Source organism: Dermacentor albipictus, chromosome 7 (genome assembly GCF_038994185.2).
Source record: "Dermacentor albipictus isolate Rhodes 1998 colony chromosome 7, USDA_Dalb.pri_finalv2, whole genome shotgun sequence".
Classification (NCBI taxonomy): Eukaryota; Metazoa; Arthropoda; class Arachnida; order Ixodida; family Ixodidae; genus Dermacentor; species Dermacentor albipictus.
Window position 1 is genome coordinate 1,986,724 of NC_091827.1, and position 12,930 is coordinate 1,999,653.

The following is a 12,930-nucleotide window of genomic DNA, read 5'->3' on the forward strand; positions in this document are numbered from 1 at the left end:
TGGCCAGTCGGAAGGTCACATTACTCTCTCTCAGTCGGATAGCGTTCCGACGGAGATGTTCACACACCTCGTCGCCAAATAGTGAAGCGCTTGCTCCTGTGTCTAACAGCGCAAAAAACCTGCGCCGGGCGACTGTAACCTCAATGAGCGGCACTGGCGTGTCCCTGGGTAATCCAAAACGACAAGCCAGCGGGGCAAGGAGTTCATGTGTCTCACTTCGCACCGCTGTAACCGCCGCCGGCCATGCAGCATTGCTCACCGGCGGCCCCGCTCGTTTCCCGAAAGCGCGTGCTCTCGGTTCACAGGCTGTCTGCAATCCCGGGCGAAGTGCCCCGGCTGGTTGCACCGATAACAGAGGAGAGCCGGTCTTTGACGGGCTTGGCGTCCAGTGCCTCGCGCCGTTTGACCATTGTTCCTCTTTATCGACTGCTCCCTTGCAGGCACGCTCTGCTCTCGCATCATCGAGCCGGCATATCGACCACGATTCTGCATACCTCGGCCATCGGCAGCGCATGCTGCACGCATGGCATAAGTGTACGGGTCGAGAGCCCGGTCAGATAAGCCCCAACCGTTTCTCATTTGTCCGTCACTGAAAGCAACCACACCATCTCCACCGGAACGAGTGCGAAAAGTGTCCCCGTTCCACGCGCATCGCGGCTCAAGTGCCCTCGACGCTGGGGGTGGAGGTCGGTATGAGCGCAAGGCGAGTATCTCCGCCTGTATGCGCTTTGCCTCCGAGGCCAGCTCATCCAAATCCCTGAACTTGCTGCCTCTTAGGTACGCTGCGAAGGTGGGATGAGCTTGTCGCGTGACTCTCTCCACCTTATCGCAGTTCGGAGCAGTAGGGTCAGCGGTACGATAAAGTTCGCCCATCGCCCTGACGTACTCGAGCAAGGACTCGTCTGCTGAGTACGTAGCTCCAACTCGCGCCGCAGACGACGCTCGTAATCTGCGGGCAGGAATTCCTCGCGTAAGGCCGCTCGGAACTCAGCCAGCGTGCTAGACCGGTAGCCAGTAAGCCGGAACCAGCGGGCAGCGTGATCAGTTAACGACACTGGTACGACGCGTTCCAGTATCTCGCCATCGGACAGCCCCGTTGCGCGCTGGTAAGTCAGCACGCGATCGAGGTATTCGTTGACGCTAACTGAATCATGATACCCGCTGTAGGTGGGTAAATCCACCCTCACTCTCGGTCTAGCAGCGGCGGCAGATGTCAGCAGAGTGTTCTGCACGGCACCTGTCAACCTCTCAATCAAGCGCATCGCATCCTGCAACAGCGCCTGTTGAGGCTCGCTCTGGCCAGTAATGCCTGGCACAGGAGCAGAACGCGTCGAGCAAGTATGCCGCAGTGGCTCCATGCTCTCCGCAAACACTGGCGAAGGGTTCGGCGTAATGTGCCTCACGCCTTCAAGGGTACATCCTGCCGGAGAGAGCGCCTCGTGTGTAGCGCTACCCTCTTCGAAGCTTATCAAATTCCCAGGGCTAATGTTCGCCGCAGGGCATGACTGAGCGGTAGCAGTTACCGCCGCTTCGAATTGTTGCCTGTTGGTAGCAACCTGCGACAGCGTATACAACGGCTGTAAATCAGCCCCATATGCTGCCATGGCTCGTTCGTGTCGTGGCAATCACTTACACAAACAGACTCGACCTGTCACACCTCTGGCCCCACGTTGGGCGCCAAATATAGGGGTATTACTCAGGCTCGCGCGTGCGCACCTGACCCTTCTCTGGATCGCACAGCGCCGGCGGAGCGGCAGTCGCTCCCTAGCACTTTCGCAGCAGCCCTAGCAGTCAGGGCTGTGACCCCTAACCCGCGGTTCGCAGTGAGTTGCGACCACGGCGGGTTCAGGCCAGTGGGGACAGGGTGAGTCTCGACCTAAGGTGTTTATTCACCTTAGAGTACAAATGTTCCAACAGACAACAACAGCCACAACACATACAAATACAACACAAAACACAACCACAGCGGCGGAGCATTCCGCACGTCTGGGGTGAAACAAACCGCACAATGTGGGAACCACAAAAGAGGCTGATAAGAGTTCAGCTCACCCAAGTGGATCCGCGCTCGGGCCCTGGGGCGGTGAGTCGCACACAAAGGCCGGGCGCCACAGGGGGACGGCGTGCGGCGGTCTCGGCGGCTGATTTGAGATGCGGCCTCTCGCAAGCTCTTCTGCCGTGAGACAAGCGTGCATCGGGGGAATAGCGCTTCTTCCCCGAGCGGCGGAGAGGAGTCTCCCCGATTCCAAGAAAGGGAAAGGAGGGAACGGGGTGCCTTGGCTGCAGCGTCGCGGCCAGGCGCGAAGAGCAGCGGGAGCGGCGAAGGTGCCCTCTCCCCGCTACCCTCCGCGAGCGAGCACGTGATTATCGCGTGATAACCGCGTGGCCGCTCCGGAGATATCGGGATGCGCGTGCGATCCCCACAAGTGATAGCATCGTACCCCCACGTGACATCGATGGACGAGGATCCTCACCACGACTTGTGTCCCGAGGGTGCAGACTCGTGGCGTTGTCATTACACCAGCAAGAGTGATGGTAAGCCATCTCCGAAGCATCGGTACAATCTTCCAGGGTATGTTGCAGAAGCACTGCTACCTGTTTATGAGTGCCTCTCACTGGCTTCTCTTCTGCAACGCTGCCTGGGAGCAAAGATGCAGAATGCATCAGAATCATTTCACTCCGTGCTGTGGTCCCTGATGCCCAAAGAGCAGCATGCTTCGCTGATTTCTGTGGAGACAGCACTGCATGACGCAGCTTTAAGATATAATGCTGGCTGCCACAGGGCCACTCAAGAGCTATGTTCATCAGCGGGGCTAACACCTGGCCACCTGGCCATTCAATGGGCAGCCGAGAAAGATTCTCTGCGCTTGAAAAAGGCCAAGAAGTGATCGCAAGAGAAGGTGTAGAGACAGCAAAAGAAGAGAGTGCCTAAGGAAATCCTAAGTTACGCTGCAGGGTCATTTTAGACCAATATATGTGCTTAAAACTTTCAAAGTTCATTTTCTCAATATGACTTTTTTGGCTGGTGAGGCTGCTTGTTCCAGCCATATCTGTAACGGCTCATCAGATTTCCAGAAGTTCTTTTATTGTGTATCTGAATAAATTTCCGAGGGCAAGACAAGACCATTTTTTTATGTATTGTGTCTGTGATTTGTGATATTCAATCAAAATTTGATTGATAAAATCTTAATTACCAACACTAAATTCAGCGGTCTGCTAAAATTTTTCAGCAAGGAAATTTTAAAAAAGGGCTCTGTCTTACCCTGAGGTATCCATCTCGGAATCATTATAGTGAATTTCACAGTTGCAGCACCTTTTGACAATTCTCCAGGCCTGGAATGAGAAAACTATGTGCACCATTCTGACCTATTGCTGTAACTTGAGAACCAGTGAACATAGCTGCATGAAATTTTGTAGTTCTACTAATGCTTTTGCTATGAGTCTATCCTGAAAATATCATTAAGATATCTCAATAAACAAAGAAGTTGGTATCCGAGGGTAGCCTCCCCCCTTAAATTAAAAATATTAAGCACATGCAATTTTCCAGGTGATATAGAAAGTGTTCGATATAGGCACTAATTCTATATATCCGTGTTCGATATACAGAGGTGTGACTGTATCTCCAAATGTTATTGGCTGAAAATACCACTCGAGATCGTAGTCGAGCAGTAATTGAACTGACAGCAACCTTCACAAAATCGTGCTCATAAGCCATTTGCTGATGGCAATGACTGTGCATATGACGATTGATCGTAAGCTGTTGCCAACACCATGGTTTTGGTTTCGCATTTGACTGTAATGTGCAGGCAATCTTTGAACCCATTTTCTCAGAAAAGAGGTGTGCGTTAGATTCAGGTAAATATGGTAGACAGCACCTGCTCACATTAGTTAGCTGCTTCTCCCTATGCACCTTGCAGTCTCTCGTGTATATTGGCGGTGAGGAGTTATGGAGTCGCCATCTGTCAGAAGCGCCTCCCTTGCGTAGTATGAGGGATCACGCGGCAGCGCTCCCGATAGGTTTCGCTTACGCCGCTCAACAAAAACACCACGCAGCAGCCCTCCTGGACATTTATGTAAGTACTCTCAAAACGAGGAAGGTTTTTGACTGTCAATATAATAATCTTGGGCAAACTGAAAGCACAAAATCGTTTACAGATGCTATCTCTTTACCGCATACGTACAGTGAACGTCACTGCACGCAGTCGCTGCGATGGAGTCTCCCGAACCGGACTCTTGCATGAAAGGTAGGCAAACGCTAAGAGTGAACTATGTGAAATATGTTCTTATAAGTGGACTGTCTGTATAACCAAATGGAGCATAACAGAATGAAGCCTGAATGCAGCGATCCCACAGGTTCGCAGCGAACGGCTGCGCGTCTGCATGCATGTCCGCGCACAACGTTTTGCTTTCATTGCAAGCGCATTTTCGCACCATGCCACGAGTTTTAGGCCGCACAATGTGAGCGTTTTACAGTACACAAGCAACCATTGTTGTGTGGACGCTACCAGAGCTGTTCAAAAATAATTTCATACCGTCGTGACAATTCAATATTTTTTTCTTTTCTTCTTAATTCTTAACTGTTTCAATATCATTATTTCTCACGTTGCGCCGCACTGTATGTTTATCAGTCTTCTCAGCGTGTGATTTCCCGCTGCTTCTTTTTTGTAATCCAGTACATTAATTCATAATACAAACATTACCATATGCCAGCCCTTTATTTAATGTGCGTCTTACCGCTCCCTTTCCGGTCTAGTGAACTTGCCAGTATCTAGCATCAACAAGTTCATAGACCAAACCATCATGACATTAGCCGGGCAGCGGGCACTGGCGGGCGTCTTAGTGTGCGTTTTCTGCTACTCACCAAACATCGCAGTCCCGGCGCCATAGCAGAAATCTTCCTTGTGTCTGTGCTTGCTGCATACCCAAGTTGCAGCCAATGACTGTCTGCCGGTTCTAAGTTTCGCGAGCCATGCTTCACGCAGCTCCTTGTCCTGCGGATTGCATACGTCTGGGACTGCGGCATTAAGCAGTAGCCTACCATGCTGCACACCTCAAAAGGCAGCCACTACCTATTATAGTACTTTAAAATGTTGTCAAGCACACACCCAAGGTGGTGCCTCTTCTCACGGCGACTGATCGAGTGTTTCTTCTCTGCACTAGTTTCTGACGCACTTATTCTTTGATGAAATGTGTTTTCGGGACAACAAACCAGTACCTATAAATTTTGCCAGATATCTTTCTCAATCGTTTATTGTAAAGCATGTTTGTGCGTATGCTGTTGGTGCAAGTAAAGAGATATTCAGACAAAATATTGCTTCCAATAAGTTTTTTCTCCTGTATTCATGAGTTCCCAATCGTTTCCTACTACTGGAATCTGCAATAAACGAAATTGAGCGCAGGGGCATGGCATTAATGAGAAAATTCGGCCCTCAAAGGTTTAACAAAATGATTAGACACTAAAATTCTAGAAAACTATAAACAACATACTGTCATGTTGTTGTTGTTGTTGTTGTTGTTGTTGTTGTTGTTCTTGCACAGACGGTGAAAAGCCGGGCAGCACCTAAACTGTCAGTCACAAATCTAAATCATTATTGGGCGAACTTGTGCCCAGAAAAACAAGAGGCACTCAAAGCCCAATGATAGCAGCAAACACCATCGTGAGAGTTGTCGAAATTTTATCTATCGGTCAAGCACGTCGGCTATTCACATACGATTCATCGTGTATTCCAGGATCACTGCTGGTGCTCGCGCACATTCCGGAATGAATGCCACTATTTGTGCATGCAGTCTCATTAGACAAGAACCCTTCTCCACAGAATCAGCTACCACGTTCGAGAAAGTTCTGATACATGTAAGCACATCTTGCATCGAGTGAAAGCTTTGTAACAGTGGTTAAACAGTGGGAAATGGTCACCAGAAAAAAATCACAAATGATGTGTACACATGTCAACATGGCTGACAACAAGTTAGAGCATTTCTCGAGGAAAGTCTACCTTCGAGCATCCTCCGAAGGTCATGCGCCAATGGGTTTGGCACTCCAAACTGCTCGCTCAAGCGTAGCAATGTCGAGAGGGCGGCGCTGCTGCCGGCCTCCCCGGCCACACTGAGCTCGCCCGTGTATAGGTATCGCAGCAGGTCCCCAAACAGCTCCACCCCAACGCCTGGAATGTCCATCTCCACCACCATCTGCCGCAGGAAGCAATGAGCAAGGTCACACACTGCTCGCTGTATGGAAGTATTCACCACTCGTGAAGGAAATCAAATTACTGCAAACAGTGATTATGAGGCAATCAGGAGACTCCCAGATATGTTTAGAGAATACCCCGCAATCTCGAAAACAATCACCCCGCACTGCTAGAAAACACTGACAGAACCCCAATGCCCCTCGAGAAACTTCTGAAAACTTCTGGACAATGCTAAGAGGCTACCTCACAATCTGAAGTACACAGACCTCCATGTAGAAAGCTGCATTGACCATTTGACCTTCAGGTACAAATTCATGGTGCACAATTCGATGGCAGTCGAAAAACACTGTAAAACATGACTGATTTTTGTTTTGTTCTACACTTATTTTGGTCTTTGCTCACCTTTCTTTTTCAATTCCTTGCTCCATAACTCCAGCTTGATGTCGTATTCGTAAATTCAAGTTGTGTTGCCAGTGACAACCCTTTGCAAGGATTCATCGCTGTCATCCGAAGTTTCCCAATGAATGAAACATTCTCTTTGTCACAACTTTTGCTCAGAAGTTGACAGTTTTGGGCCCATTTTGGCTCGAACCTTTTTCATTTCCAAAATTTCTGTAAAAATCCACCAAATGGCAACTTTCTCAAACCATGTGCTGTGCTTCGCAACTTCACCAGGCCGTGGCCTTCTACCTGAGCAGAGCATGAGCGGTCGGGCTACAAGCCCAAGTTTGCGGGCAGCTTCCTGGCCAGGATGTCCTGGTCTCCTGCTGTTCCATTGTGTTCTCTTGGCAAACCGGGACCATCATACTCCAGTTGTCAACTGGTCGCTCCGCCGCATCACTGGTTTGGTGAGAACAGCACCACTTACCACATTACCTTGCCCGGTGCCTGTCCATGTCAAACTGTTGTTGAGTTGACTGCACCGCGTGCTTGCACTCACATTATGCTCTAACTCGACTTAGTGTGCTAGTGCTGTTCTAGTTTTAGTTATAATTATATCTTGCTGCTGATATTTCCTTAAGTGTTTATTATCTCTCCTTTAATACTGGTCATATTAAATGTTTCATGTGTTTTCTTGGAACAAATGGCTATTTCCTTGATTGGGTTCTCCAGGGTTCTGCCTCAGGGACCCGTTCAAAACATGAGAAAAAGAAACTGCATCACCTGTGTAAACATTCTTTTCTTTCCCTTGTTTTCTTCTTTTTTTTTTCTACCCTTAGTTGTTGACCTATGCGGTGCCACACCTTTGTTCATTTATGTATTTCCGCACACTCAATCACCTGCAGCCTTAACAGAGAGGAGGGCCAAGAACAAATACCTGCATTTATGGCTGACTTGGAAGTATTTAGGAAACAGCAATATCTTCCATGGGAGTGGGGAGGTGGTTGCAGTTGGGGGATGGATGAGTGAGTGCTTGTAGTGCAAGCGGTGAGATGCACGACCGCCGTGCCACCTTTAAGCAGCATCGCAAATCAGGGACAATAAATGCTGTCCCAGTCAATCCAGGCTCATATAAACTGATGCCAAAATTACCGTAAAAACCCATGTATAATACGAGGTTTTTTTCCTATTATTAGCATCCCAAATTTTCGCCTCGTACTATATGCGGCTCCGAATTAAAATTTCAGTCAAAAACTTGGGCTAGAAGTTTTGGTTTCGTTAATGCTGCACGGCTATGGCTTGACTTTGTTATTGCTGCGTGGCTACAGCTTGGCTTCCTTATTGCTGCGTGACTACAGCATTGTTTCTTTATTGTTGAGTGCGCACTTTGGCAGCACACATGCAAACCACGCTTCGCGAAGTGCATCTTTTTTATTTCGCATTGAATGACCAAGATGTCCAAACCACAAAAACAGTACTCGACTGCTTTCAAGAGAAGGGTTATTTTAGCCGCACAGGACATCAGCAACAGTGCGGCCGGAAGGCAGTTTGGCATCAACGAGGAAAGCATTCGTGGATGGCGTCCACAGAAGGAAGCCCTTTTCGCATGCAGCAGAACGCGAAGAAGCTTTCGCGGCCCGAAGAGTGGGACATTCCCGGAAATGGAACTCGACCTGACGGAGTTTGTACACCAACAGCAAGCCACGCATCTAGCTGTGAGCGTGGAGCTTATGCGGGCAAAAGCTAACAAGCTTGCAAGAGAAAAAGGCCTACCGGGCTCGGCCTTCAAAGCGAGCAAGCACTGGATTTATCGCTACATGTGCCATGCTGGTTTTTTCTTACGCCACCGAACTTCAATTTCGCAAAAGCTGCCCAAATCGTTCGAAGAGCTGCTTGCGGCTTTCCAGCACCATGTTATTTCGCTGCGCAAGTCCAAGAACTTCCAGCTATGGCAAATCGGCAAAGCTGACCAAAGGGCGGTTTATCTGGACATGCCATCACCCCTCACCGTGCATGAAAAGGGATCTAAACAAGTTTATGTCCGGTCCACTGGCAACGAGAAAACGCAAGTAGCCGTCATGTGCACGGCAGACGGATGCAAGCTTCAGCCCTGTGTCGTCTTCAAGCGCAAGACAGTGCCTAAAGGTGAGGAGCTGCCAAAAAATGTGGTCGTTAGATGCCATGAGAAAGACTGGATGAGCGAGAATCTTGTGCTCGACTGGATAAAGTCCGTCTGGTGTAGGCGGCTCGGCCACTGTTGTTCCCATCCGTCCTCGTGCTGGACGCATTTCGTTGCCATTTGGTCGACTCAGTGAAGAGGCTTTTGCATGAATCCGGCACTTAACTCGTCATTATCCCGGGTGGGATGACGTCTCAGCTGCAGCCTTTAGATGTTTGCGTGAACAAGCCGTTCAAGGACGTAGTCAAGCAGTGTTACGCAGATTGGATGCACTCAGGTGAGCCTGCAGTGACGCCAACCGGGCGGCTGAAGCGGGCTTCGCCAGCCGCGCTATACAAGTGGACTGTGCATGCATGGGCCAGCATACCAGAGGACCTTGTGCGTCACGCATTCAAAACATGTGGCATCTCGAATGCACTCGATGGCACAGAGGATGAGTACCTCTGGGAAGATATGTCCGACTAGGAACTATCCGAAGAGAGTGCAGCGGAGGAAGACAGTGATTTAAATGCAGAGCGCAATTTAAATAAATGTTTTCCTTGAGTTTTCCTAACTTGTATTATACACGGATAAAACTTTTTTTTCCCATTTCGCGTCCCAAAAATTTCACCTCGTACTATATGCGGGTTCGTATTATACGTGGGTTTTTACGGTATTGCCCATGTTGTGTGCTGTATAGTGAAGTGTGCGCGTTGAATCTGCAACTATCGGTGACGTCCTTAGTGTGCTTTGCGTACGATTACTAAGCTACGTGAGCGCCTGTAGCTCACAGAAATATTCGTGGAATACATGAGAACTAGAGGAACATGACACTGCACTCATTGCCAGATGCAGTCGATGGTTCTTGTAGTCTTCCTGTGTAATATGATGTTTCTTGTTTAATTCGCACAAAGGATTGAATTGCACTGATATAAATATTCAATTCACATGATCACTACCACGCAACCCATGAATTCCGAAATCACCGATATGATAATGCTCTTTTGTAGATGGGATCACTTCTAGTTTCAAACTGAGTACTTTTGTTTTTGCATATACTAATAAGCATAAGCTGAATATATGCAGATTATAGCAGCTGATTATATGACTGTTTACAGAAGAAAATGGCTCTCATAAGAGAATTTAGGCTGTGAACAATTCTTGCAAAGCTACACGTAGTTCAGCACGGACACATCCCAGGATTTTTGCAAGGAAAGAAGCATGTGTAAGCTGGGCACACAGCACCTCTCTGCATCTTCGTTTAAACAGGCGGGCTTTCCTAGGTTAGTGAGCAAAAACACTGTGGCCTGAAACATTATACAGTAAAACCTTGTTAATTTTGATTTTATGGGACTGAAAAAACATCCGAATTAACTGAATGTCGAATTATCAAGGATGTCAAGAAAACAATAAACAAATGTTTATTACGTCAACACGCTTTTATTTACTGAATGAATGAGCCAATCCTGTATCTATTTTGCACGAAAGCAGTGAGGAAGCAGCAATTCTCGTCATCTCGTGGCTGATTAGCACCCACAACGGCGAAGACCTCGCAATATCCTTCACAGCGCAACCGCTGCATGCGTCTTCATTTGAGACAGACTTTTTGCTACCGCGCACACATCTCGAATATTTTTTTGCCAGCGAGCTGGTCGTCATCCATCACGATGTAGCCAGTGCTCTTAATCCTTGAAAGCTTGTAAAACGAAACTACTGTTTGCCGCAACCTCTGCAGACGAAGCCGCGGCTGCTTTCGACGCGATCGTGGGCAGCACCTTGCAGTTCTGAAGGCGCACGGCCGACGCACACACCAAGTCAAATCGAAACTACCGTTTGCTGCAACTGCGGAAGAAACTGTGGTCGCCATCGAAAGAATCGCGGATGGCGACTAGTACGCAGTTATAACAGCACGCGGCCAACAACACAGTGTTATGTGCAGTGGTAGACGCAAGAATAAAGGCTCTAAAGACACAAATAGGCACGAAGCTTTCTGGCATTGCTGTCATTCACGTACGATTTCCACTGGCGACTATGGCAATGCGGACTTTGCCACTTTGTTTCAGTGAACGCTGACGCCATTTTGGTTCTTTCGCGTCGCACATTTACGGCACTTCATGCTCGCCGAGCTCCAGCAGTTGACCAAATCACCCGTTGTGTGGCCAAATACCTCCGGATTATTGAGGGTTTCATTGCATTAAATAATGCATACGGCTGCCAGTACCAACGGACAAGTCTGAATTATCCGATTTTCCACATTAACAAGGGTCGAATTAACAAGGTTTTTCTGTATTGAACACCTACTCTCGCCTTCCTTAAGTGTGCGATTGCATTTTGTCACAATACGGTTTACTTCCCAACCTTCTTTTCTTATCTGTCATGCTGAGTGTCCCACACAAGCGATAACTGCGGGGCGTAATCGTAAAAAACTAGCAGGCTGCATTCATGGCCGGGTGCTAGCTGTCACGCTTGTCTGGAGAAAGCACGCAGTTTGCTGGTATGCGCCATTATGCTTTCACTAATCAAAGTCAAACAGAAAGCATGTCCACTCTCATAGAGTGCGTTTCCTTGGTGTGCACTACCTCAACAGAAATAATCTTTTTCCAAGCACATGAATGCAAAATCGCAGCCCCATATGCCTGCCGTCCTTGGTGCACAGGCGAACAGGCTTCTCCCGTCCATGATTTTAAAACACACCGCTAGGTGACTTTCAGTGGCGCACCAAACAGTGGGGCATACTGCCTCTATGGTGGCGCGGCATGAGGTAATTTCAATCTTCAGGGCCTGTATCAGCCCTTTGACTGGTAAAAAATGAACAGTATTTGAGGTAGAGAATTGGCACATAACAAGGCCTCTGAGGAGGCTGCAAGTAAGACCCAACAGCTTGCCAGGTTGCAAGAGCCTCTCCCAATATTTATTTATTAGTCTACTGATACCTGTCCCTCGAAACACCCTCAACAATGAGAAATGCAATAGTAAAATGACCCCAGTGAATTTTGATGGACTTGAAGGGACAAACAACCACTCAGAACATGAATCGAGATAACCCCACTGGTGGAATGATTCCCTATCGTAGTGGATAAAAGCAACGTTTTTCTCATTAAACGTGGATTTATATTTTTTATTCTTCACTGAAATTTTTAAAAATGACCTTTGGCATCCCACGCGGCAAAAACATAAAGATGCATAAGAGACATATCACGTGACCTTCTATTAGTGGACGCGGTTGCTAGTCCTTTTATTCGTACTAAAATGCAGTACGCTTTTTTCTGCTAAAAGTTCTTTTGTAACTTACAATAAGTAAGGAGGCCTTAGTCTGTAGTGGGTAGAAAAGTGGTGCTGCCTTCATCTTCGTTTTCGATGAGTCGGCTTGGCTCGTCTATCGACAGAACGACGACAGGGGCCAACCAGCGATGACATAGGTGTGTACTTCGGGAAAAACGCGGTACAAATATAAGAAATGTCTGTACAACAACGCAAACTTACTGTATCAGCTTTTTATATTCAAAAGTGGTAGAAAAGGTCAAAATATAAGTAGCTAACCGCAGTTAAACTCACTCCTGTGAAAGCGTAACAACGGGTGGCTTTCAGAATTCGCAAGGTGGGCTATCGACATCGCTCTCACTTCCCAGTGTTGCTGGAGGAGGGACTCTTACTTTTTTAGAGGCTGCTGCTCAGATAAAAAAATTCTGCTTAGTAAATATCCACACGTTTTTGGAAGTAACCAATGCAGACGTAAACTCTACCGAGGGTGAACTTTGCGTTGCGCCATAAAAAACTAGGTCCTTAAAGATAGGTTGTTAGTCCCTTTAAGTGACTGCACAAACATTTTAAAATCTTGTTTTCATCAACACATGGCGTCTACAGCTCGAACTGAAAATGTAACATGGGCAATGTAACTGGACCACAGTTAGCGTGGTCAGCCGGTACCATTTGTTGCCGTGGTCCTCCTCCAGCTTCCGACAGCAGGTCCCTAAAAAAAGGGCAACGTGCCGAGAGCAAGGCACGGTGGGCTGGAAACGCAGTGCCTCGGTAAGCAAGCGTCACGTCGGCACACAGTCGGGACTCCAGCAGGCGCCCCAGGTCAGCCCGACAGGATCTTGCAGGGGGTCTGGCAGCATCGGCTTGTGCTGTCAGCTCTCTCAGGGCAGCGGTGGCTTCGTACTCATGTACTAGTGCTGCCACCTGCAGTGTCCAGGTGTCGAAGGAGCA

General features: G+C 48.2%; 1 protein-coding gene and 1 long non-coding RNA gene across 6 annotated transcripts in view; one reads left to right on the plus strand and one right to left on the minus strand.

The window, feature by feature from the left end:
• The window catches only part of LOC135918013 (uncharacterized), a 104,132-nt gene extending 93,565 nt beyond the window's left edge, over positions 1 to 10,567 (plus strand). For both annotated transcript variants that reach the window (XR_011507302.1, XR_011507303.1), the window contains 2 exons: positions 6,858 to 7,030; positions 10,457 to 10,567. This is a non-coding gene — a long non-coding RNA (uncharacterized lncRNA). The remainder of the gene's footprint in view (positions 1 to 6,857; positions 7,031 to 10,456) is intronic.
• LOC135918012 (BTB/POZ domain-containing protein 7) overlaps positions 1 to 12,930 on the minus strand; it is a 140,530-nt gene that overhangs the window by 89,494 nt on the left and 38,106 nt on the right. For all 4 annotated transcript variants that reach the window (XM_065451678.2, XM_065451676.2, XM_065451679.2 and 1 more), the window contains 2 exons: positions 12,649 to 12,903; positions 5,991 to 6,183 (listed from right to left, as the gene is read on the minus strand). In XM_065451678.2, coding sequence (XP_065307750.2) covers positions 5,991 to 6,183; positions 12,649 to 12,903 — 448 coding nt within the window. The remainder of the gene's footprint in view (positions 1 to 5,990; positions 6,184 to 12,648; positions 12,904 to 12,930) is intronic.